Genomic DNA, 24,737 nt, shown 5'->3' on the forward strand with positions numbered 1-24,737 from the left:
TGGGCTGGGACTACAAAACCACAATCATTTGTTTGCAAGATGTTTGTGCAACCACAGAGCTAACATGGTCAAACCACACTGGTTCTATCTTTAATTATTGCTGATTCATCTAGCGGAGTTCTTTATGTTGCTAGGTTAAAATCCTGGAATTCACCCCCTCACAGCATCGTGTTTGCAGTTACACCAAATGGCGTGCCACGATGCAAGATGCCAACTCACCACCACATTCCCAAGGACAATGGGGAATGGGCAATAAATATTTCACAGTCAATACTGCCTACACCCCATGATGAATAACACATCCACAGTCAGCCAGTCTATCACAGATGGTCAGTAGCAGCAGTGTGTATGATCTACAAAATGCACCGCAAAAATCTTTGAGCAGCACTTTCCAAACTCCGGGACCCTTCCATTTAGAAGGACAACGGAACACTTGCAAGTTTGCCTCTAAGCCACTCATAATCCTGACTTGGAAATATATTGTTGCAGCTCAGTCAAAGTCCCGGAATTGCCTCCCTCAGTGCATTGTGGGTCAACCTACAATACATGGACTACAGTGCTTCAAGGAGGTAGCTCACCACCTCTTTCTTAAGGGCAGCTAGGGAATGGGCAATAAGTGCTGGCCACGCCCCAGGAGTGAATAAAATAAACCATGGGATTAATCTTCATGTGAGCTGCTATGTTCTTTAATCTAGCAAATATTAATATGAAGAAACTCCCCCCCCCAGAGAAATGCTCCCCCTGAGAAGTTGTGGGGGAAATGTGAAGGGGATTAATATGCATTTAAAAAAAACACTACGCCAAAAAGCCGGATACTGCAATGTTGTGTGTGGTAATAGATGAGAGCAGTGCGGCTATAGCCTCCTTTTAATAAACTCAGCGGGATGTTGTGGGCTAGCGGTTTGTTTGCCAGCAGGACAGTTGCCGGGTGACAGGCGCAAACATTGTCAATTATGGGGAAGAAAAGCCAACGGCGGCTCGGAAAGCTCCAGCTTGAAATCGATGAGCTGACTTCAGAAACTCGAACTTCTGTGTTAATGCATAAGCAAGCGCAGCAAAGAACAGAGAGGAAGGTTTGTCAGCTCGCTTTTCACTCAGCTTCAATAAACTGGGCTGCACCTATTGGTCTGTCTGTCAAGGCTGATCACGCCATCTTTAAATGCAAAATGTGTGCTAGCTTTTAAAGACTGCATCGAATCAGTTTCACCTCGAGAATGCAGCACCCAGGTACAGGAAACGGCCGCAGGACTCTATATTCTGCAAGTTTCCTGACAGAGCGCGGATCTCCCAATGGGGGTTTAGCTTCTCCATGTGGCGGAGCAAAACGCCGCCGAGAATGGAAACCTGCAGGGAGAATGTCATAACACACAGCAGTAGCAGTACTGTCTGTTCAAGCTAATTCCCACACATTCGGTCCAAGCTTACATTCCCAGTGCGAACTGCCCTGAAGGAGGGGCCAGTTTCTCATCATCTCCGGACCAAAGCGAACACTTCGAGCTCAGTTAGAAGCCCCTTACGGGTCTTAATTCAGAAATAAGGAGCGACCACAGCACAGACCCCTCCTATTAATATTCTCATTGCTAAATCAAACACTGTCGGTGCCCTCTCGTCCACTCTTTTTGAGAAAGAAGATCAATTTATTGATACCTGTAAGATATTTTAACTCGTGTTTATTTTCTGCACGGTTCATAATTTCAGGCAAAACAAACGATATAACATTGTTAGTTTCCAAACTCCTTGAAATGTAGAGTCTAAGTATTAATGCGTTAACAAAGAAACCTCGGATACTTATAAAAGGTAAATGCCCTGTGTACAGGGGTCAGGTGGCTTGTACTGGGGGGGGGGCACGATTCACCGGGAGAGAGTCCTTACAAAAAGGCCATTTCTGAGGTTGCCTGTGGATTGGACTGTCAGTCAGCAGGCACTCCTGAGGGAAAGGGAAAGGGAGAAATTACAGTCAATCCGTTCCCCGAGTAACCGACTCCTTCGCGAAAACTATCAACAGAAAATCCAGCATGCCAAAGCGTAGAGAGAGAGAGACAAAAAGAACTGTTGAGAATTGAATGAATGGAAGAGGATGGAAGGCAGAACCCAATCTCCTTGCTGCCTGGACACCAGCGCAATGTGTAAACGGAAGAGTTTTGTGTCATTGCTCTCTGCGTTGAGCCAACTGGGTTGGGTTTTAAAATTGAGGACTATTATTATTTTGTTGGTGGGGGTGGCAGGGGAGTGCAGTTAGTTTATGGGATTTGAGCGGGTTTGTAGTCACCTAGGGAGAGAGAGGGAACGTCACCTCAAAAGAAATGGCTTCCTCAGGGGAAGGTGGTGGAAAAATGCAACGTACAAAAGATTTGTCAGGGAACGATAGGAGCAGTATGTTCCATCGCCTGTTGGACAGGAGAATGAATGCAAACCTTAAAGAGGAATCGGTCAGTTTCTTTTACACATGAACGAGCCGCTGGTTTGAATGGTGATATATTAACTAACTCACCATTTCTCCTGCCCCTTTAGAAATCACTTCTCCACAGACTGTTCTTCCTGGCCAAAACTTCCCCCGAGATGGTTGACAAAAAAGTCCTGGGAGGTAAGAGTCACTTTATTCAAACGAAGCAGAAACAGATTGTAAGGAATGGTTGAGAGCGTGTCAGTTCGGAAGTAGATTGATAGAGGATGAATCAAAGTAAATTGTGGGATTTCAGCAACAAGGAAGTGGATGTGGTCTGAACTCATAAATATCTGATCTTAAGATGGTTTGGAAAGGTCGAGGATAATTGTTTCACGAGCGCTCCTTTCTTAAGTACAAATGACTTACTATTCTGTATTTTCTATTGTGTTGTAATCCCTTCCTCATAAAACACAGCAATTGCCTGTTTAATCAACAAGATGACTGAAGACTTGAAACAAATTAATCATCTGATCTGACATTAGTCTACAGCTGTAGAAATATGAGCAAATTCCCACTGGCCATCAGAATTGTGGTTGGATTATTTCCAAGCAGCTGCATTATTCCCCCAGAACGTGCAAATCTGAGAAATTCCAGCTCAGGAAATTCAACCAACATCATACCCACCGCTGCATCCCTCGGGCACCGACTATTCTGAGAGATGGTGCAGGGAAGCCTGTGCTCCTCCTGTTGCAGCCTGTACAGGAGTCATACAACTGAAACAAGCACACAAAATGCTCAAGAAACTCAGCATGTCAGGCATCATCAGTGGAGAGAGAAACGCAAGAGTTAACATTTCATATCAGGCCTGACTTCTTCAGAATTGAACTGAAGAAGAGTCATACCAGACACAGAGATAATGAGAACTGCAGATACTGGAGAATCCGAGATAACAAAGTGTGGGGCTGGATGAACACAGCAGGCCAAGCAGCATCTTAGGAGCACAAAAGCTGATGTTTCGTGCCTAGACCCTTCCTCAGATGATTTCTGATGAAGGGTCTAGGCATGAAACGTCAGCTTTTGTACTCCTAAGATGCTGCTTGGCCTGCTGTGTTCATCCAGCCCCACACTTTGTTATCATACCAGACTCAAAACATTTACTCTGTTTCTCTTTCCACACATAGTAACAGGCCTACTGAGTTTCTCCAGCTTTTCCTGTAATTTTTTTTCAGATTTCCAGCGACCACAGGACTTTCCTTTTTTTGAGTAATGCTGCCCTGTTTGTAGCCAGATTTGTGAAACCAGCCACAAAGCACATATTCTAAGAGAAGACATTGCAATCCAATATTTCTCACCTAGATCAAACGATGTTTCAAATGGGAATTGACTGTGTATCTCCTGTCCCCAACTCTCTCCAAACTCCTGGCTATGATCAGTCGCCTGGATTCTGTAGGCTTTGACAAAGAACTGTGCTCATCACTGACCTCGCAGAAGGCTGCACACCACAGATCTAATGATCTCTTGTGGTGCAAATGTTACCCTCCCTGATGTCAGTTTAAATCTGGCAATGTCTGAGCATTTAGCTATGATATCCCCAGCAGGTGAACCAGCAAATTACATTGATCCATTCCCACAATTCAGGATGTAAAATGCACTGAATCTTTCACTTTTAACTAACATTTTACAGTGCAAAATAAGTGATTGGAACACTCAGGATTACTATTACGAATGTTTTTTTTAGTGAATGTATACGTTTAGAAATATAATGGATTTTTAAAAGGTCACTCGTAGGATGTGTGTGTCACTGGCTGGTCAATATTTATTGCACATCTTTAAGTGCCCACACAACAGTTAGGAATCAACCATTACTGTGAGTACGGAGTCACATGTAGGTCCGGCCCAGTAGGGATAGCAAGTTTACTTCCCTGAAACATATTAGTCAACCAGATGACTCATTACAACAATTGACCATTCTAAGGAGAAGTACTGAACAATTCTAAGTGTGGTGAATAAACCATGGTGACAGCACTGGCATACTTCAAGAACTAGGGATTAAAGTCAGATCACAGTTCATGTGATGCAGTGGAAAAGCAGGAAGACTGAATCCAGGACAGAAGCTTAGAAACCTTCACGCACAGTACAGTAAAAGTGGGAGTATTCCAAAGCGCAGAAAAGAAACTCCAGAAAATTTGAACGTAAAGCAATAAAGCAGGAATGTGCCAAAGGGCAAGAAGGAATCTTGGATGACCTTGAAGACAAGTCAACTGATTGGGAAGACTCTGAAGATCAAAATGCTACAAAGCAGAAAACTTTGAGTAAAATAAGAATAAAAAATTCTAAGCACATGCCCAAGTCACCTATTGTTGATGAGCATGACAGCTCCATTTCAGAGATTACTGTTGCCATTTTCATAGCCATTCAAAACTGCTAAGGGGCAACATAAGCCAGAAATGAGATTTCTGGAAACCACAGCTCCAGAGCAAAACAATTATATCAGGCTTGCACGCAAAGGAACTAAGACATGGATGTTCTGTAAATGTTATAATCTCAGTGGATGTATTACCATAGAAATCAAATTCCAGACTGAAAACTGACTTGATAGATCAAATTTTGATTTATTTTGATTTTAACAAAATGGTATAAGCATGCAATGTTGCAGATGTTGCTTTAACAATAAAACAGATCTTTATCAACAAAATAAAGATTAAAATAGAATGAACCAAGTTACTATAACACAAATTCAAAGTTTTTTTTAAACACAGCAAAATTACAATCCCATTAATCTTAAAACATTCCTTTATAAAATGAAAAAAAGAAAAACAAAAGATCCTGTATAATTCCCAGAACACACTTCTGTAAGTGCCTGAAAACACACTTTGTATAGTACCGAAAAATACCATGCATACAAGTACTCATGGCAGAATCCCTGTGTCTAACGCTTCAGTGGGTTTAAGCCACTTGTGACTTTAATATATAGACTGGAACTGCAAATAGCTTCTTCCTGGAGCAATTATACATCTAAGCTTAAATATACTCAGCTCTAAGTAACCTCTTCAGGGTTTTATGCTAACATTCTTAACTGGGATTAACTAATTTTACCTGACCAATATTATGTCATTTTTTGTGGGCACTTGATGTGTATAATTTGCTACACTTCCAACTTCACAATTTCTGAAATAATTTATTGGCTGTGAAGAATTTCAGGACACCCTGAGGTCATGAATGACGATATATAAGTGCAGGTCATTTCTTCCTTTACTCAAAAAAAGTGTGGAGTATTCTTTTGGTGATCTCAATAACATTTCTCCATCATCCATTAGCTGCTGAGACATTTCTTATTTACAAAATTTAGATTTGTGTGAATTTACTGAGCATCGATTGGTGGCTACATTTGTCTTCTTAACTACAACAAGCATGCCTCAAAAAGTAATCAATTGATGTTAAAGCATTTTGGGTGCAAGGATGCAATGAGGGATCAGATAAATGTGACTTATTTCTTTCTCACCACAATGTCAATTGCAGCCAGTTTGATATTAATGATATAGGATGGTATTGTGGTTGTGCTTCTTAGATATTGCAATATGACTGTAGGACATGATTTTTTCCTCTTTGCTGTAATGTTCTGACTACTTCATCTGGCAATGAATTCAGTGCAAAATTTAACTTCAAAATATTATTATGTTACTTTGACTTTGGTTCACATTCTGCTAAGAACAATGGGATGGACGTGACCTCACTCTCTCATGACTTTAGGAATGTTCATTATATCAAGTTTGGGAAGGCCCAACCAGTCGATGGTGGCTGCAGAATGGAGGAACAAAGCTACCACCAATGTGGAAACTGGGAATACGACTTGAAGTCAGGTTTCAGTTCTGTAAATGAAACAGCTCCATCTGAATTGATTTATGTCAAGAGTGGGAATGCTTATTGCTGACAGCAACTATAAAAAAGAGCAAAATATTTTATCCATAAACATCAACCTAACACACCCTCCACAAAATTTACCATTTAACAAATTTGAAACTGATTGTCCAATTCAGGCACATCTTTGCTCCTCTTCCTTCATAATGGCAAAATATTGTTTGTAGTCTTTTTGTTTACTTTGTGAAGATTTTAAAAAGTATTATTGCCTGTTTAAGCTATATTCAATAAGAATTTAAACATTCTTGTAACGACTGTGTGTGTGTGCCATTGTATCTAAAGATAGAGGATCGCTTACCTGCTCATCTCTGATATGCCTACCAGTCTCCAGTTTCATCACTATCTACGTAACTGCCACCAGATGAAGGTTAAACATGTGAACTGTCAATGTTTGTTTGATATGTTTTGATTTGTTTGAAATGATAACAAACATAAGACTAATATAATTTACTTTCCAAATTGGAATGACAAGACGAAAGAACCTCCATCAAAAAGAGAATGTGGGGATAGGGGCACCCCTGTAAGTATCATGTCATTGAAACCTCCCTCTGCCACCATGGCAAATCTGAAAATTTGAAATACCAGCAGAAAATGTTGGAATGAATGCTGAGCAGGTCAAGCAACATTGTTGGAGAAAGACACAATTAACACAATCAGCACTGTCCTTCTTCCACTTTGTGATGTTAAAATGAGAGAAGAAAATTAGATGATGTGAAGCAAGCTGCAGAAAATACGCGATTCTGCCTGGCTCTATATTGTACAAAATTCATGTTTGTTAATGTGTTTATAAATTACTTGTTCTATAGTTATAAAAAAACTGCTAATATTTCCTCCATATCTTCGTCCGACTCTGACACAGTGCTGTCTGGTGATGAAATGTAACTAGTATAAGCAGGACGAGAGTGAGCCTTTTCAGAGCTGACCTGTACTGCAGAAATAGATTTAAGAGGTACATTGGCCTGGACCTCTGAGGAATGGCAGATGTGCCATTGGATTGCCATTTTATCTGCGTTTTTCTGCATATAAGTGCTGCTTTGCATCTCTGACTGAGTCTTCTGAGCCCAGCTTCTATGGAAATGTGGAGCCTACAGTCCCCCAAAGAATTTCATTGCAGTACTGGAGCATCAGAGGAAGAAGCGCTATGACTCCTTTTTATGGCACAAGCTGGGTGAGGTGGTGGCTGGTTTGTTGCTGTGGAGGTGGCAGATGGCTGAGATGTCAGGTGTGAGTTTGGTGGATGGTTAGGATAGTAGATTAGTGGGTGGGTAGATGGGTCGGGATGTCTTGGTAAGGTAAGAGGTTAGATCGGGGTGGTCAGGTCCGGTTGGGGTGAGCATGTCAGTGAGGTAGGGAGGGGTAGCTGGCTCAGTTTCAGGATTTTCATGGTGTATGGGGGTTATTGTCAAAGGTGGGCCAATGTAAGTGATTGGGGAGCCAGTTCTGTGATTAGCCAGGAATTATTTCAGGCTTTAAACAACTTAACAATTCCTGGGTAACTGTCCAGGCATATCCTGTAGAACTATGCAGAGTCTCCAACTAATAAGACATTTGCATTGTGTCCAGGAGACAGGGAAACTGCCAGTCTGATGTTCAGGTTTTCTAGTAAATTCTCACAGAGGTCAGTGCATTGAGACTTCCATGGAGTCCTGACGTATATCTTAGGTCATACATCCAGTTTCTGATTATCAAAAGACTGAAGGACAGATTTCCAAACACTGTGTTATATCCTCTGTGTTGGTGTTTCCAGTAGTAGGAATAATCAAATTAACATTCACAAGAAGGACGAAAAAAAATTCCTATAGTTTATACAGCACTATTTTTCCACGTTTTAGTTTCTTGTGCACTAGGCCACGAGTTTGTGTTTATGATTCCCGTGCAATGTGTTTCTATAACATTCCTGAATCAGGAAAGAAATAGTCAGGCTCAAGAAAAGGAACCATTTAAACTCTGTTGCTTGAGTGTGCAGTTCCTCTTTACTGTCTGTATGAAAACAAATGGTTATGCTTTAGTTGTAAACTAATTTTAAGTTTATAAGCATAGTCACCAATTTTATTTTAAACCTTGAGGAAAAAACAAAGCCCAGCAGGCCTGGCAGCTTCTGTGGAGGAGAAAACAGAATTAACGTTTCGGGTCCAGTGACCCTTCCTCAGAACTGGTGGTGGTGGGGAAAACGTCAGTTTACATGCAGAAAACAGGGAGGTGGGTGGGGTAGGGAGTAAATGATAGAGTCCAAAGAGAGAGAAAGACAGTTGGACAGACAAAGGAGTTGCTAACGATCAGGCTGGGAGGGTGAATAGTTGTTAATGCGGACTGTTAGTGACTAACAACAGGGGATGTGTAATGGCAGGGTATGTGGTAACAAGGCCTGGTGTGTGGGATAGGTGGCTGGGACATGGGAGAGTTTAGGCCCTAACATTATTGATCTCAATATTGAGTCCAGAGGGCTTTAGAGCCCCCAAGTGGAAAATGAGGTGTTGTTCCTCCAGCTTGTGCTGGGCTTTGCTGGAACATTGTAGCAAGCCAGCGATAGAGTTGTTGGCCAGGGAACAGGGGGGCGCATTAAAGTGGCAAGCAACAGGTAGTTCAGGGTCTTTTTTGCGAGCAGAACTTAGGTGTTCTGCGAAGCAGTTGCCAAGTCTACGCTTCATTTCCCCAAAGTAGAGGAGACCACACTGTGAGAAGCAAATGCAGTAGACTATATCCTGGGAAGTGCAGGTGAAGTGTTGATTCACCTGGAAGGTATGTTTGGGCCCTTGGATACTGGGGAGGGAGGAGATAAATGGGCAGGTGTTGCACCTTCACCAGTTACAGGGGAAGGTGCCGTAAGGCTGTGGGGGGATGTTGGGGGTGAAGGAAGTGTGGGCCAGGGTGTTCTGGAGGGAACGGTCCCTGTGGAAGGCGGACAAGGGAGGGGAGGGGAATATATGTCTGGTGGTGGAATCTCGCTGGAGGTTGTGGAAATGGCGTCTGATAATCTTCTAGATGTGGATGCTGATGGGATGGTAGGTGATGATGAGGGGAACCATATCGCTGTTACGGGAGGGAAGAGAAGGTTGGAGGGCCCTGTAGACAACGGAGCTGGGGAAACCTCGGTTGAGGAAGAATGTGGACATATTGGATATTTATTTTAAGCCTTGTTTTCTTATGTAAATGGGAAAGCCTATATAAAATTCAGAAACAGTATCTAGGTTTAAGCACTCCTTTGCTTCTTGCATTGTGTTCTTATTTTATTGCACTATAGTTTCTCATCCTTCTGCCAGCTTTGTCTTATTTTCTCCCATTCCTCATTGATCTTGTTACTTTAGTTGACACATTTGTACACTATGGTCTATGACTGCCAATATCCTTTACCCAGTCTAAATCATTGGAGTAAAAATAATAATATAAAAGGTTACATCAACTACTTATTGATTTTCTTCATGGAAAAGCACAACAATCCCTCTCTAACTTATTTGCTAACACATTTTGCAATGATCTGCATGAAGGTATGTAATTGTGTTAGCTGTAAACTGTGACAGAATCATTAAGCTAATGTGATTTATATTCCTCCTGAGCTTTCAAGTGTTTGCCACGTACTTTATTCTCCTATGGAGGCAGGACTCCTATAACCAAACACTTTACATCACTTTGGCCCATATAAACACAGTTCAAGCAGGTCACCTACACTAGGCATACAAGGAGCTTTCGTTGTTCAATGGGAAAATCAAATCAAAATGTTCAGCACAGTTAATCTTATCTGCAGTTAATGGGTTTACAACATTTACATATCTGGAGAAGTTAGATTTCCTATGATCCAGCTGAATTGAGTTTTACATAGTTGGAGTCATAAAGTTGTTTCATACACAGGACGAGACCATTTGACTCATCGAGTTCATGCCAGCCCCCTGCTGCGTCTCCCTGAAGAATGATCCAGTCGGCTACATTTCCTGCTCGATCCCTGTAGCTGAGCAAGTTTGTTTTCCTAAAATGCACTAACATTTCATTGTGCCATCAGCTAATAGGACGAGCTTTGTTTTGTCAGTCTTGTCTTTCATAATTTTGCACACATCTAGCAGTTGTCCCCTCAATCTCCATTGCTGTAAGAGGATAAACTCCATCCTTTCCAAACTAAGCTTGGAACTAAAACCCTCCACCCTTGAGAGCATTCTGGAAAGTTGATGAATCCTCCTAGCTACCTTCGCATTTTTCCTAAAGTGTGGAAGCCACAAGTAGGGCACAATATTCTAGATGGGTCCAAACTTAACATGATCCTTTTGCAGACAATTTGTAACAATCACTGTTTGCTGTCCTCCATGTCTGGTGTCACGGGCAGGTTTTAAAATTGTACTCCTAGCCACAGTTTTTAAACTTAATATATTTCCCTCAAAATCTTATCATTAATTATTTACAAAAAAAGTTATTTGCATTATCATTACCTATGGGTGAGGTCCCAGAAGACTGGAGGGTAGTGAATATTCTGCCGTTGTTCAAAAAGGGCTACAAAGGAAAACCTGGAACTATAGGCCACTAAGTTTAACATCTGAGATAGCTAAGTTACTTGAGAAGATTCTGAGGGATAAGATATGCATGCATTTGGAAAGACAGGGTTTGGTTAGGAATAGTCAGCATGGTTTTGTACATGGGAGATCATGCCTCACAAATTTGTTCACGTTCTTTGATGAAGTGACCAGGAAGATAAGGGCAGGGAGGTAGACATAGTCTGTATGGATTTCAGTAAGGCCTTTAATAATGTTCCACGTGGTAGGCTGCTCTGGAAGGTTAGATCGCATGGAATCAAGGGAGTGTTGCCAAATTGGCTTCCTGGTAGGAAGCAGAGAGTCATAGTGGAAGGATGCTTGTTGGACTGGAGGCCTGTGGCTAATGGTGTCCCTCAGGGGTCGGTGCTGGGCCCATTGCTGTTTGTTATCTATATCAATGATTTGAATGAAGATGTACAAGGCAGGATTAGTACGTTTGCTGATGACACTAAAATAGGCAGTAACGTGGACAGTGAGGAAGGTTATCAGAAATTGCAGCAGGATCTTGTTCAGCTGGGGAAGTGGGTAGAGAAATGGTAAATGGAATTTTAAAAAGTTAAGTGTGAGGTGTAGCATTTTGGAAAGTCAAATCAAGGTAGGATTTTCATGATGAACGTTAGGGCCTTAAGGAGTGTAGTGGAACAGAGGGACCTTGGAGTTCAAGTGCATAGTTCTCTGAAAGTGGAGTCACAGGTAGACAGGACAGTGAAGAAGGAGAGAGAGAGAGAGATAATGGGAACTGCAGATGCTGGAGATTCCAAGATAATAAAATGTGAGGCTGGATGAACACAGCAGGCCAAGCAGCATCTCAGGAGCACAAAAGCTGACGTTTCGGGCCTAGACCCTTCATCAGAGAGGGGGATGGGGGGAGGGAACTGGAATAAATAGGGAGAGAGGGGGAGGCGGACCGAAGATGGAGAGTAAAGAAGATAGGTGGAGAGAGTGTAGGTGGGGAGGTAGGGAGGGGATAGGTCAGTCCAGGGAAGACGGACAGGTCAAGGAGGTGGGATGAGGTTAGTAGGTAGCGGGGGGTGCGGCTTGGGGTGGGAGGAAGGGATGGGTGAGAGGAAGAACCGGTTAGGGAGGCAGAGACAGGTTGGACTGGTTTTGGGATGCAGTGGGTGGGGGGGAAGAGCTGGGCTGGTTGTGTGGTGCAGTGGGGGGAGGGGATGAACTGGGCTGGTTTAGGGATGCAGTAGGGGAAGGGGAGATTTTGAAACTGGTGAAGTCCACATTGATACCATATGGCTGCAGGGTTCCCAGGCGGAATATGAGTTGCTGTTCCTGCAACCTTCGGGTGGCATCATTGTGGCAGTGCAGGAGGCCCATGATGGACATGTCATCAAGAGAATGGGAGGGGGAGTGGAAATGGTTTGCGACTGGGAGGTGCAGTTGTTTGTTGCGAACTGAGCAGAGGTGTTCTGCAAAGCGGTCCCCAAGCCTCCGCTTGGTTTCCCCAATGTAGAGGAAGAAGGAGTTTGGCACACAGAGATAGTAAGAACTGCAGATGTTGGAGTCAGAGATGACACAGTGGGGAGCTGGAGGAAGACAGCAGGCCAGGCAGCATCAGAGGAACAGGAAGGGTCCCGACCCGAAATGTCAACTTGCCTGCTTCACACTGTTATTTTTGACCATGATCAGCCAGGGCATCAAGTACAGAAGTTTGTAAGTTATGTTGCAGTTGTAGAAGACATTGATGAGGTCACCTTGCTAGAGGAAGCATGTTATTAAACTGGAAAGAGTGCAGAAAAAACTTATAAGGGGGTTAGAACATAGAAAAGTACAGCACAGTACAGGCCCTTCGGCCCATGATGTTGTGCCGTGGAATAATCCTAATCCAAAAATAAAATAACCTAACCTACATTCCCCTCAGTTCACTGCTGTCCATGTGCATGTCCAGCAGTTGCTTAAATGTCTCTAATGATTCCGCTTCCACGACTACCACTGGCAAACTATTCCATGCGCTCACAACTCTCTCGGTGAAGAACCTCCCTCTGACGTCTCCTCTATACCTTCCTCCTAACACCTTAAAACTATGACCCCTCGTGGCAGTCAATCCTGCCCTGGGGAAAAGTCTCTGACTATCGACTCTATCCAAGCCTCTCATTACCTTGTACACCTGGATCGGGTCACCTCTCTTCCTCCTTCTCTCCAGAGAGGTGTTGCCAGGTCTCAAGCGACTGAGTTATAGGGAGAGGTTGGACAAGCTGGAACTTTTTTTTTAGAGCAAAGGAAACTGAGGGGTGATCCTATCAAAGTGTGTAAGATCATGAGAGGCAAGGATTGGGTGAATGCACTCAGCCTTTTTCCCAGGGTTGGGGAAAGCGAGGACTTGAGGGCATCAATTTAAGGTAAGAGGAGAAAGAATACATGGGAACCTGAGGGGCAACATTTTTACACAGACTCATAAGTAATGATCTGCCAGTGAAGTGGTTGAGGTCGGTACATTAACATTTAAAAGGCATTTGGAGAAATGCATGGATAGGAAAGGTTGAGAAGGATATAGGCCAAGTGCAGGGAAATGGGGTTAGTGTGGATGGACATTTTGATCAGTATGGACCAGTTGGGCCAAAGGGCCTGTCTCCCTGCTGCAATGAGGCATCTCCAACAAAAGGAAAACTTGTAGGGGGGGGTGATATGTTCAATTAATAGATCACTCCTCAATACACTTCATTTATGGGGGCTCATTTATCGACAAACTGATTTTCACAAATGGCTAAAATGATGAACTGGGCAAGTTCGATATGTAAGGAATGCTTGGTGTACACTTTAACTCCAGAAAATACATTGCAGGAGAAACTCATCATGTCTGGCTGCATCTGAGTTAATCAAGTCTATATGACTGTCCTTCAGTTCTGACTATAACAGATTCGAGACATTATTCACAGATGCTGCCAAACCTGCTGAGCATTCCCCAGCATGTTTTGCTTTTCTTTCAGATCTCAGGTATCTGCGGTATTTTAAAAACCAAAAGAACTGTGGATGCTGTAGATCAGGAACAAAAACAAAGTTGCTGGAAAAGCTCAGCAGGCCTGGCAGCATCGGTGAAGGAGAAAACAGAGTTAACATTTCGGGCCCGGTGACCCTTCCTCAGAGCTATCTACAGTATTTTACTTTTTTTTTCTTTCTTTCTCTTTAAAAGTACATTTAAGTGAGCAAGTGATTTTCAATCAGTGAAAAACTGTACAGCAGTTAATAAAATGTGAGACTGGATGAACATAGCAGGCCCAGCAGCATCTCAGGAGCACAAAAGCTGACGTTTCGGGCCTAGACCCTTTCATGTTCATCCAGCCTCACATTTTATTATCTTGAATTCTCCAGCATCTGCCGTTCCCATTATCACTGTACAGCAGTTATCTTGTGAATAAGCAAATTTGCAAAAGACAGACTTGTGAATGTGCTTTACTGTATTGGAACATCATTGTTTGAAAAAGTTCGTATCAGTGCCTCGGAAAAAGGTTTACCCTCCCTCGACAGATACACTCAAACATTTAAAGCAATAGCACATTAAGGTGGAGGTAAAGGGAAGAAAAGGCCACAATTTAGAATAATCCTGAAAACAACTCTATGTAGGCATATTTTGTGCCATGATCTTGTCCTTCCTTTTTCTAAAGAGCTTATAAACATTATTGGCTTTGGCTGAATTATCTGATAGAAACCACTTACAAGAACCACCTGAGTTTTGGTAGCTCCTTTAAAATCCTATTGTGCACGAGTGGAATGTAATCAGGTGAAACAATGCACCAGGTCAAAGAAAGAGACATTAAGAGAGGTTGACTGAACTCGGACTCTTTTCATTGGAGAAAAGGAGGAGGAGAGGGGACCTAACTGAGGTATACAAGATAATGAGAGGCATAGATAGAGTTGAGAGCCAGAGACTATTTCCCAGGGCAGAAAAGGCTAACACGAGGGGTCATAGTTGGAGGAAAGTATAGAGGGGATGTCAGAGGCGGGTTCTTTACACAGAGAGTTGGGAGAGCATGGAATGCGTTGCCAGCAGCAGTTGTGGAAGCAAGGTCATTGGGGACATTTAAGAGACTGCTGGACATGCATACGGTCACAGAAATTTGAGGGTGCATACATGAGGATCAATGGTCAGCACAACATCGTGGGCTGAAGGGCCTGTTCTGTGCTGTACTGTTCTATGTTCTAAGTTCTAAGAGATAGATTTGGAGGAGCATTTCAAATGAGAAATAGTAAACATTGTTGGGGAGGGAATTCCTGAGTTTAGGGTCAAGACGGTTGAAGCAAGGGCCATCTACAATTGCCCAACTGAGGTCAGGGATGCATGAGCACCAGATGTTGAGGAACTCAGAGTTCTCAAAGGGGTTGAGACTAGATGAAGATTACTTACAAGAATATTGCAAAGCCATGAGGAGATTTGCTGACAAGGTAGGAACTTTAAAATCAAAGCAGGACAGCTTAGCTTAGGAATTCTCTCCCCATGTCCATCTGTCTGGCTTTAAGTCACTCCTTGAAATAAATTACTCCCAATATTTGTGACCTTATATCAAACTTTATTTCAGAATCACAGCTTGGGGTGGTTCACTACTGTAAAGGTGATAGAAAACATAAGTTTTTGTGCAGGTGATAATTTTTCAATTTGACTCATTTTTCTTTTCGGCTTTAAATCTCGCAATTTGTTAATAAATTAGTTCCGGCAAGGGAAACCATCAGTTTTGTAAAATATTGCCAGCCTCAGCTTTTTAATGATAAACATAAAGTTCAATTGGAACAAAAAGAAGCTGAATCAATATTTGAGTAATTATTTCCATGAACTAAATATTTATTTCAGAGCAATTGGATAATGTGATATATTGCATTACATGTTTATGGGATAGCTGATTTTACAAGACTGTTGCATCATCAATTGATGCCTGTGAGAGAAAATTAAAAAAAATAAAAATATCACTGATGTTGGCTTGGAAATAAAAAAACTTCAGGTCGTATAATGTGTTCCACTACAGGATACTATGAAAACTTGTTTCAGAAACTCCAGCGCTCTCACCAAGCAGAAGGAATTACAGGTCTCCTGTTGCTGTATTCTAGCCATGTTATTCATTTATTAGAGGTAAGATTAACAACTTGGGACTTTATAAAATGGGAAAATGAAAGAGTGTTTTTGTATTGAAAACTTGAGCAAGAATAAAGTGCAGCAGTTTTTGAAGAGTGATGTCAGCTAATTTAATGTAGAGAAACTTTGGGATAAACAAAATTAAATAACTTACAGATGAAAAGAGGTACTGTCATAATATATAGCACTCCTTTCATTCATTAACACCAAGTGTGTCACTTCACAGCAGTGGAGTTTAGAAAGAAACACAATCAAGGCCTAGATTAGGCATGATATGATACCTGTAAATAAAGTAAAACATATTTCCTTTGTGACTCCAGGTATGCTTAATAAATTAAAACAAACACGATATGCTCTGAATAGTTTGATTGTATTGGTAACTGTAATGAATTAACGAAGCCAATATCTTAATTTGTCAAAAAATATCAAAAGCTGACATCTTGTGAAAATATTGAAAAGCAAAAGTTATTGATCATATACAAGATGGGTACAAGGTTGGCATGTATTCAAAATAGTCATGTAAATTCACAGTGGAGTAGGAAGGAATATAAATGACAAAAGGACGAGTTAAACAGATTAATGGGAATGTTTATCGATATGTTTCATGTCAATATTAGATAACAAAGTGAAAACACATTGCTTCCCACAGTTATGGGAAGCATTTGTTAGATGACATGGTGAAGCACACAGTTCACCATTTCCAAAAATGGGAAAAAACAGATATGAGAAATTAAGTCCTACCACAGCATTGGAAAGAAGCAGTTTCAGCTTGAAAAAGAAGAATACTTCCCTTTCAGCCTGAATGTAAACAGAAAACCAACTTGTGTCTTTCACTAATTTTATTTCATCTTACTGGAGCTCCTACACAGATGCAATCATTGCTATCAATTGCTGTCCTGGTCAGTTACTGGCCTCTGTGCCTGCTATGCATTCTAGTTTGCTCCATAGATATGTTCTTGAGTCCAATCAGATTTCCTATGGCCTACATGTCTGATTTTTATGCAATTGTCCCACTCTGTCTTTATTTGTTTTTCTGATTACATAACCCATTATAGGAGTGACACTGCCCTCGGTGACTTGAACTGGATAACCATGTCCTGTGTGGGGTGTCTGGATGCAAAAGTGGATTGTGCTCACATTAGATTGAGTGCAGTTTGATTTGAAACATAAGCAGTGGGCTGCATTTTATACTTTTCAGAGAGGCAGGCCAGAAACTGAGAATTCCACTTCCTCAAGACCCTGCTGTCTCTGTGCATCCAATCCAGCGTCAGATTGTCATTACAGGCTGACCACAAGAGAGGGGGCAGTTGTAGGCGCGAAGGATATTATTTCCCAACCACAAACCCTCTGACCTTCTTGCTATTATCAAGGCCAATTTAGAGTCACAGATTCATACAGCTTGGACACAGACCCTTTGATCCAACCAGACCATGCTAACGATAATCCCAAACTAACCTAGTTCCACCTGCCTCTACTTGGCCCATATCCTTCAAACATTTCTTATTCAGGTACTGACAAAATGTTGTTTAAACATTGTAATTGTACCTGTATCCACCACTTCCTCTGGAAGCTCATTCCACATACAAACCACTCTCTGTGGAAAAAGAGTTGCCCCCGTGTCTTTTTAAAACCTTTCTCCTTTCACCTGAAAAATGTGCCCCCAATCTTGAAACCCCCACCCTAGGGAAAAGACACATACCGTTCATCTTATTTATACCCCACATGATTTTAAACCTCTATAAGGCCATCCCTCAACCTCCTACGTTCCAATGATAAAAGACGCAGCCTATTCAGCCTCTCCTTGTAACTCAAACTTTCCAGCCCCAGCAACATCCTGGTAAACCTTTTCTGAACCCTCTCCAATTTAATAATATCCTTCAAAACAAGGCAAGCAAAACTGGATACAGTATTCCAGATGAGGCCTCATCAATGTCCTGTACAACCTCAACATGACATCCCAGTATGCCAGTTTTTAGATTCCATGATGTTGCCTCACAACTCAACAAATTGATGGGAGTTTCAGATAGTGATAATGGATGTTTATTTTCAGGCATCCTCAAGGAGTATTATTTTTATCAGCATAAGGCATTAAACCAACTCTACAGGGTTAACCTTCCGAGCTGTAGACAAAATACCACAATATTAAGTCTTGTAGTTCCCACGGCACATTGTTCAGGTATTTGATGTAATATACTCTTTTCTCACACAGGCATTGTCTGCATTTCATACAAGGCCGACACTATCCTTGCTAATAGTGTGAATGTGCATTCCTATCCTATCTTTCTGCATCTATGGTCCTCATTTAGTTTTACAATCATTGACAATTCCTGACTTAAAATTTTAATCTTTAACTAACTAGGGCTGATTCAACTCTTCATAGTTGTTGGTCAGTTCTTGTGATTTTGAGTTAACATTAGAATAGAAGTGAGGATTTTTGTTGTGGCTGCATTCATAATATACAATGAATCATACCCTTGTGTGAATAGATAACTGGTGAGTTCCAAGAAGCAGTGCTGTCGACTGGGACATCATGCAGTAAAGGGGTAATGTGCAGTCACACAACTCAAAAATTGATAACTAAAACTATAAAGACCCCATACTTTTAGAATCAGGCCTCATTCGTAAAATCATAGAATCCAGTCAGCAAGGAAACAGGCCCTTCGGCCCAATAAGCCAACACTGACCCTCACAGCATCCCACCAAGACCCATCCCCCTATAACTGACGTAATCTACAAACTCCTGAACACTACAGGCAATTTAGCATGGCCAATCCACCTAGCCTGCACATCTTTGGACTATGAGAGGAAACCGGTGCACCTGGAGGAAATCCATGCAGACACGGGAGTCCGCACAGACGGTTGCCCGAGGGTGGAATTAAACCTGGGTCCCTGGCGCTGTGAGGCAGCAATGCTAGTGCAAAAAAGATAAGTTTTTTTTAAAGAAACTTATAGATGCTGCCACCTTAGTTGGCGGGATCTCCTGGCACTTTCAACCATGGTGTCAGAAGCAGGCCTTTTCTACCACTTGTTTACATTGTAGTAAAGGACTCCAATATTTTTTAATGCCCACACCTGAAAAATGTGCCAGGCAATAGAAAAGTTTGAGCAATCCTATCAAGACTAACAGTTTACAGGTAAAAATTTCAAAATATTGGTTGGGCAACTGATTATTATCAGCATTTACACACCTTCCATATTATCGGAGATTGATAGGGTGTCAATCTGACATCATCACGTCAACAGTTTGATTAGTCAGGGGAGTAGAGGGTGGGGACAAGTGTGTGCAACATTCCTGACTTGGGCATGTAAAATCCAGCCCTTTACAAAGTAAGGCACACTAAACATATGTTCAAAATCACGTAATTCAGTTTGTTTAATAATGTGAAAAGTGTATCTCAAGTGCTCTCTCAACTCAAAGCCTCCTCTATTCCAACAAAGAAATATGCTCCTCCCATAACACAAGATCACACCTTCGACCTAGAATTATCTTTTCCATTTCTAACACTAGCCAGTACTTCGTACTGAGTGAGATGTAATCAATACATTGTCATTCTTTCTATTGTATTTCTTATGCTTGGCTGACCAGTCATTGCACAACACAGCAACAAGTGAGTTGTATCAGATTAATTACTTCATTACTAGTGTTGGAAAGATATCACCATAGAAATGAGTCCAAAGTGGATGAACGCTTTTAAACAATGCCTGCTTTAAGCTAATTCGCATTTGAAGGTTCAAAAGGTTGATGTTTATTAATGAATCTGCCAACAATATCGCTGAATGTATTTAATATATTGCACAGTGCAGTTATTTTAACACTGCTGAAATGTAACTGATTGTATGGAATGGGAGTTTTGGATTATCCTGATAACAAAGGTTTTATGTAGCTGAGCTATACCAAATTAATTTCTACTTATCCATATATATTGCCAAAAATTACCTGTTTCACATGTTTTTAAAAAATTGGTCAGCATTTGTCCTACATCTCATTATTATTCTGACTGCCCATCTTATAGTCTCCTGATTTTTTTTCACAGTTACATATCCTATAATTTAGAGTTATCTTTAATTTTTACTATTCTTTCTTTTATCTCCATATCAAAATTATTATGTATACAGAGGATAAAAGCAATCTCAGCACAGATCCCTGGTATACATCATCTTGCCAATCAGACAAGCATTCATTTGCTCTTATTCAGTGCATTCTATATTTTTTGTATCTTCCATCCAGGACACCATTTTATATTGCACTTTTAATACTTTTACACTTTAAGTGTGAGTATAATGTGTTGCACTTTTAACACATATATGCATAATGATTATTAGATGCTGTTAATACTGAAATATTTCAGCTAGATAAAATCGAGTGGAGAACATAGATATATGGAAGATACTTAAAAGCTGGGTCGGGAACATTTGTAAAGGGTCAAATTGAATTTTGGGTTTTGAGTACAAAACATTGAACACAGAAGCTATAAAGTGATGAAGAAACTCCACTGCACATTGGTTAGGCCACAATTAGAGCACCAGATACTCTCCTAGAATATGTGACAGACAGAAGAGTGTTGGAAACCCGGAAATGGTGTAACATATACTCATAAGGGTGACACCGACCACAAAACAATGTAGTTAAAAAATACAAGGTCAGAGTTTCTGCTTTGTGATTAGGCCACTTTTCTGCAGGTTTTCAAAAGTACTTTTGCACGTAAAATTTCAACTCAAACAGAGTTACATGTGGGATGACCAATTGCCAGGATTGGAGGGTTTGATCTATAGGGGGAGGCTGAAAAGGCTGGGGCTATTTTCCCTGGAGTGTCAGAGGCCAAGGGCTGACTTTATAGAGGTTTATAAAATCATGAGGGGCATGGATACAGTGAGTAGCCAAGGCCCTTTTCCCAGTATAGGGAAGTCCAAAACTAGAGACCATAGGTTTAAGGTGAGAGGGGAAAGATTTAAAAGAGACCTAAGGGGCAACTTTTTCACGCAGAGGGTGATACGTGAATGGAACAAGTTGCCAGAGGAAGTGGTGGAGGCTGGTACAATTACAGCATTTAAAAGGCACCTGGATGGATATATGAATAGGAAGAGTTTAGAGGGATGTGGGCCAGATGTTGGCAAATGGAACTAGATTAATTTAGAATATCTGGTTGGCATGGACGAATTGGACCGAAGGGTCTGTTTCCATGCTGTACAACTCTATGACTCAATGACTCTGCATATTACCAAGACACAAAATCTGCTATGAAGCTATGCAATTGTTTATCATTTTAGGAAATACTTTTTAAAAAGCCAAGTATTTTTAAAAAAAAATACTACTTGTTGATATGATTGGCAACTTGATGACACTGGTAGCCCTGAAAGGTACAGCTCTGTGGTGGTAGCAGGAACTTTTCTGAAGAAGGGTCTAGGCCCGTAACGTCAGCTTTCCTGCTCCTGTCATGCTGCTTGGCCTGCCGTGTTCCTCCAGCTCTACACCTTGTTATTACAGTTGCATGGTAGATGGGTTTCTCTCGAGAAATTAACACTTTCCATCAGTGTGTCCAGTCCACCAGCTGTGAGTGAGGAGACTATAAAAAATTGAAAATGACTAACGAAAAATCTATCCAGAGACATTTCACTGCTATATTAATGTATAAGAGGCAGTTTCTTAGTAAATAATGGAAAAAAAATCAAAAGACCATTAAAACATGCCTACTGCTTGTGCATTGTCCCTACTTAAAAAAAAAGTTTAATTATAAGAACCTTTGCAATGTTCAAATCGATTCAATTTGCAGAAACTCCAAATGGTGTATAATTACGTCTGGGGATTTGATCGGGACAGACCAAGCTTTTAGTATGCTGCTTTTTAAATCGCACAAAGGATGGGGAAACTGGAGTTACAGTCTGTGGAAATACTTTTTCTGGAGGCTTTTGAGGTGGCTTGACTAATTTTGAGCAAACTGTGCTGGTAACAAGAGCGCAACCCAGTGGAAATTTTACCCCTGGGGATACTTTCTTTTTCCACCGTTCTCCCCTTTTTGTAGTATTAGTATCCCTACTTGATGAAGATGTCAAAGCTGAAATGTTTTCCTACCATGCAGTGGAGAGATCCATTGTTAGGCAATGATCATGATGATGAGCCGTGCTAGTATGAATGGGATTTTCTTTGAGTTTATGGTTGCACGATTATTATTTATTTCAGTTACTATTTTCCCCAGTGCTTTTTTTCTCTTTAACTTTCCTTATCTCCATGGACCATCCATAAAATCTGTAATAGTTTGCTTTTACCTTCCCTCAGTTTACTGCTCATCAATCATATCATTGTAGTAATTGTTTATTGTCAAAATGAAGCCAAGCTACAGTTGCATTTATTCAGCAACTATTGCTCTCGAAATGAGGCAAAGTAAAGAACGGTAAAAGCAAACTACTACAGCTTTTGGACAAACTTCACTGTTGCTGATGACAACCAGTTGAACCAGGTACTATCACCCCAGGGGAAGCTGGCTTTGTTTACCCATGGCAGGTAAAGTCATTCTTGATGTCGTGGTGATAATGGGAACTGCAGATGCTGGAGAATCCAAGATAGTGAAATGTGAGGCTGGATGAACACAGCAGGCCCAGCAACATCTCCCAGATGCTGCTGGGCCTGCTGTGTTCATCCAGCCTCACATTTCATTATCTCTCATTCTTGATGTAGTTTGGTTTACAAAGAAACCACTCATGACCCATAGAAAATGCCTTCCTGAAAATAAAATCAGTGCTTTTGAATGCCGCTTCCATTGCATTGACCATTTTCCTTTACCCACAGTCTTCCAGTGATGTATTATATTCAGTGATCCGGGATCTAAAAGATATGCAACAACAAGAAAGGTAAAGCTACACTGTTCCACGGTATCACAATGGTAATAATTCAGATGTTTGATGTCTGAGTCATATCTCTCCTTCCTGAAGGGATTGTTTCCTTTTTTACAGGGTCGTTCATTCTCTCACCATCTTCTCACCTTGCTGTCTTTCCCCAGCATCTTCCAATGCATCTTGCTTGCATCGATAAATATACAGGAGGCCATATTCCACTGGCCAGGTCACTTGTTCAGAATTACGTCAGTAACCACATTCAAAGATTGTTGATACCTTCAGACTTCAATTCTGCAGGCCTATTAATGTCCATAAAAACCTATAGTAGTAGGGTACTGTAGCCAATCGTTGACACAATCTTAGATTTACTGAAAGAGTTAAGCATCATTAGCGAATTCTGACTTCCTGACTCAAACGTGTCACCAGTTTCAATGTGTCTCTTTACATTCTTCTGAAAACAAACCACCTGACAAGCCCATTACAGGGACACTGTCACAAAAAAGGAGGGAAAATGAAGCTTAACAAAACTAAATGTCACTATGGGTGGTAGATAATGGTTTCCATCCCCTGGGGTGCCCTCCTGTTGTAGACAACTTGATGTGAACACTGCACTCTCCCTCTCTGAGAGCACTGAGATACAAACGTAACCTCAGAGAAAGCAGGTAATAGGGTCTAATGACCTCTTCAACAAAGCTGCCGCTTGGGCCTATGAATCGCCACCTAGTATCTCGTTAAAAATGTTAATCCCCTGATCAGATGTGCATGACACACTTCTGCAGCAAGTGGGACTTGAACCCAGGTCTCAAAAGTAGAGACACTGCCAACGTGCCACAGGAACACTGCAATATCTCCTTACAGCTATGTACTAATCAACATTTTCAGAGATGTTACCACACACCTCTGGAGCAGGTGGGACTTGAACCCGAATCTCCTGGCCTGAGGTTACCACTGCACAAGAGCACTGTAATGTTGCCCTATACTCTTTTGAAAAAGAACATTCGAATTAAACTATTTAAATCAGGTTTTAAAGGTAGTAGCTCCTCTCAGAGCATTGTAACAAAAATCAAACATTCAAAGCAAAATTAAAATGTAACTTGAAATGTTGTTTTGTGGAGAGATAATGCCATCGCACTAGCCAGTTGTTGCAGAAACCTTGAGGATACCATTGGGCACAACATGCTGCCTCTCCAGGGACATCAGGATGCAGACTGACCGACAGAGCAAAGGCTGGCAGTTGGATCTAAAGACAGCCATGACCTGCTGCCAGGACCTGTCGATGGCCACCTAGTATCATGATAAAAATCAAATACGCAAAGCAAATTTAAACTGACATTAAAACGTGGTCTTGGGCAAAGATAATGATTCCAGCCCCTACAGTACTCACTGCAAAAGGTCTCAAGTGTGCCATCGAGCAATGTGTGCTCCTTCACCCAGGGTCATCTAGGTGCATATGTAACCATGAAGAAGGGGCTGGAGGAGTTGATGGCCACAGAGCATTAAACATCACCTGGCGATGTTCAGGAACCCCACTCTGAAATGCCACATTTTCTGGGAAGGAATTAAGGTGTGCTGAGAGGCTGTATGATTTGCTGGCCTCTGCTTTCTCTGAGCCTTCCTCTTGCCTGGCTGAGCTTTTCATTTTTGCTTAGCTCTTCCGTTGGCCTTCCACACAGCCAACCTCCAATGATCACCACTGTTGGCGACTGTCTCATTGTTGTTAATACCAGCTTCATATCTTGCTTGCAGATGACCCCATCCGTGGACATACAGGAGGCCATATTCCACTGGCCAGGGCACCTGTTCAGAATTAGGTCAGCAGCCATATTCAGCCATTGTTTGATACCTTCAGAATTCAATTGTGCAGGTCTATTAATGTCTATAAAAAGAGTGTAATCTAAAATTAAGGGATATTGAAGTAATAATATGTACAATTGGAAAATATACCAGAGATTTCCGGTGATTGTCTGTGTGGAGTTTGCCCATTCTCCCGATGTCTGCATGGATTTCCTCC

The 24,737-nt window shown here is 41.5% G+C and overlaps 1 protein-coding gene across 4 annotated transcripts in view; it reads left to right on the forward strand.

Moving 5' to 3' along the window:
• The first annotated feature begins 895 nt into the window (after positions 1-895).
• Positions 896-24,737, forward strand: part of LOC125463498 (testis-expressed protein 47) — a 46,298-nt gene continuing 22,456 nt past the window's right edge. Inside the window, exons 1-4 of one of the 4 annotated variants that reach the window (XM_048554801.2) lie at positions 896-1,073; positions 2,512-2,584; positions 15,789-15,892; positions 22,680-22,741. In XM_048554801.2, the coding sequence (XP_048410758.1) occupies positions 954-1,073; positions 2,512-2,584; positions 15,789-15,892; positions 22,680-22,741 (359 nt within the window). In that variant the 5' untranslated portion in view covers positions 896-953. Of the gene's footprint in view, positions 1,074-1,893; positions 2,127-2,194; positions 2,430-2,511; positions 2,585-15,788; positions 15,893-22,679; positions 22,742-24,737 lie in introns of those variants that run through there. The other 3 variants (XM_048554803.2, XM_048554802.2, XM_048554800.2) reach the window with 3 other exon arrangements.

The sequence above is a fragment of the Stegostoma tigrinum genome, chromosome 22 (genome assembly GCF_030684315.1).
Source record: "Stegostoma tigrinum isolate sSteTig4 chromosome 22, sSteTig4.hap1, whole genome shotgun sequence".
In the NCBI taxonomy this organism is placed as follows: domain Eukaryota; kingdom Metazoa; phylum Chordata; class Chondrichthyes; order Orectolobiformes; family Stegostomatidae; genus Stegostoma; species Stegostoma tigrinum.